Here is a 230-nt window from a genome sequence, read left to right as displayed (position 1 = left end):
CTCATACAGAAAGATCATTTAGAATTAATGGTATTTATGATCATTTTGTATCTCTTACAGCATTTAGCAACTCACCATGGCAGACAGAAGAAAAAACATATATGAAGGAGCTGTGGTTGTGGTGCAGAAAGGACCTTATATGAAGACATGTCGTGTTTTACAGGGAAGGTCAGTGTTTTTTCTGGTTTCTCTTTGCTTGAGCCTTACGTTAGGGTCTTCATCTGTTTTCA

The 230-nt window shown here is 37.4% G+C and overlaps 1 protein-coding gene across 1 annotated transcript in view; it reads left to right on the top strand.

The window, feature by feature from the left end:
* LOC119590860 (tRNA (adenine(58)-N(1))-methyltransferase non-catalytic subunit TRM6-like) overlaps positions 1 to 230 on the top strand; it is a gene marked incomplete in the record, with an annotated part of 11,075 nt that overhangs the window by 2,134 nt on the left and 8,711 nt on the right. Inside the window, 1 exon segment of the mRNA XM_037939619.1 lies at positions 61 to 168. Within this exon segment, the coding sequence (XP_037795547.1) occupies positions 77 to 168 (92 nt within the window).

The sequence above is a fragment of the Penaeus monodon genome, chromosome 27 (assembly GCF_015228065.2).
Source record: "Penaeus monodon isolate SGIC_2016 chromosome 27, NSTDA_Pmon_1, whole genome shotgun sequence".
Taxonomy (NCBI): domain Eukaryota; kingdom Metazoa; phylum Arthropoda; class Malacostraca; order Decapoda; family Penaeidae; genus Penaeus; species Penaeus monodon.
This window is presented reverse-complemented; position numbering and strand designations above follow the sequence as displayed.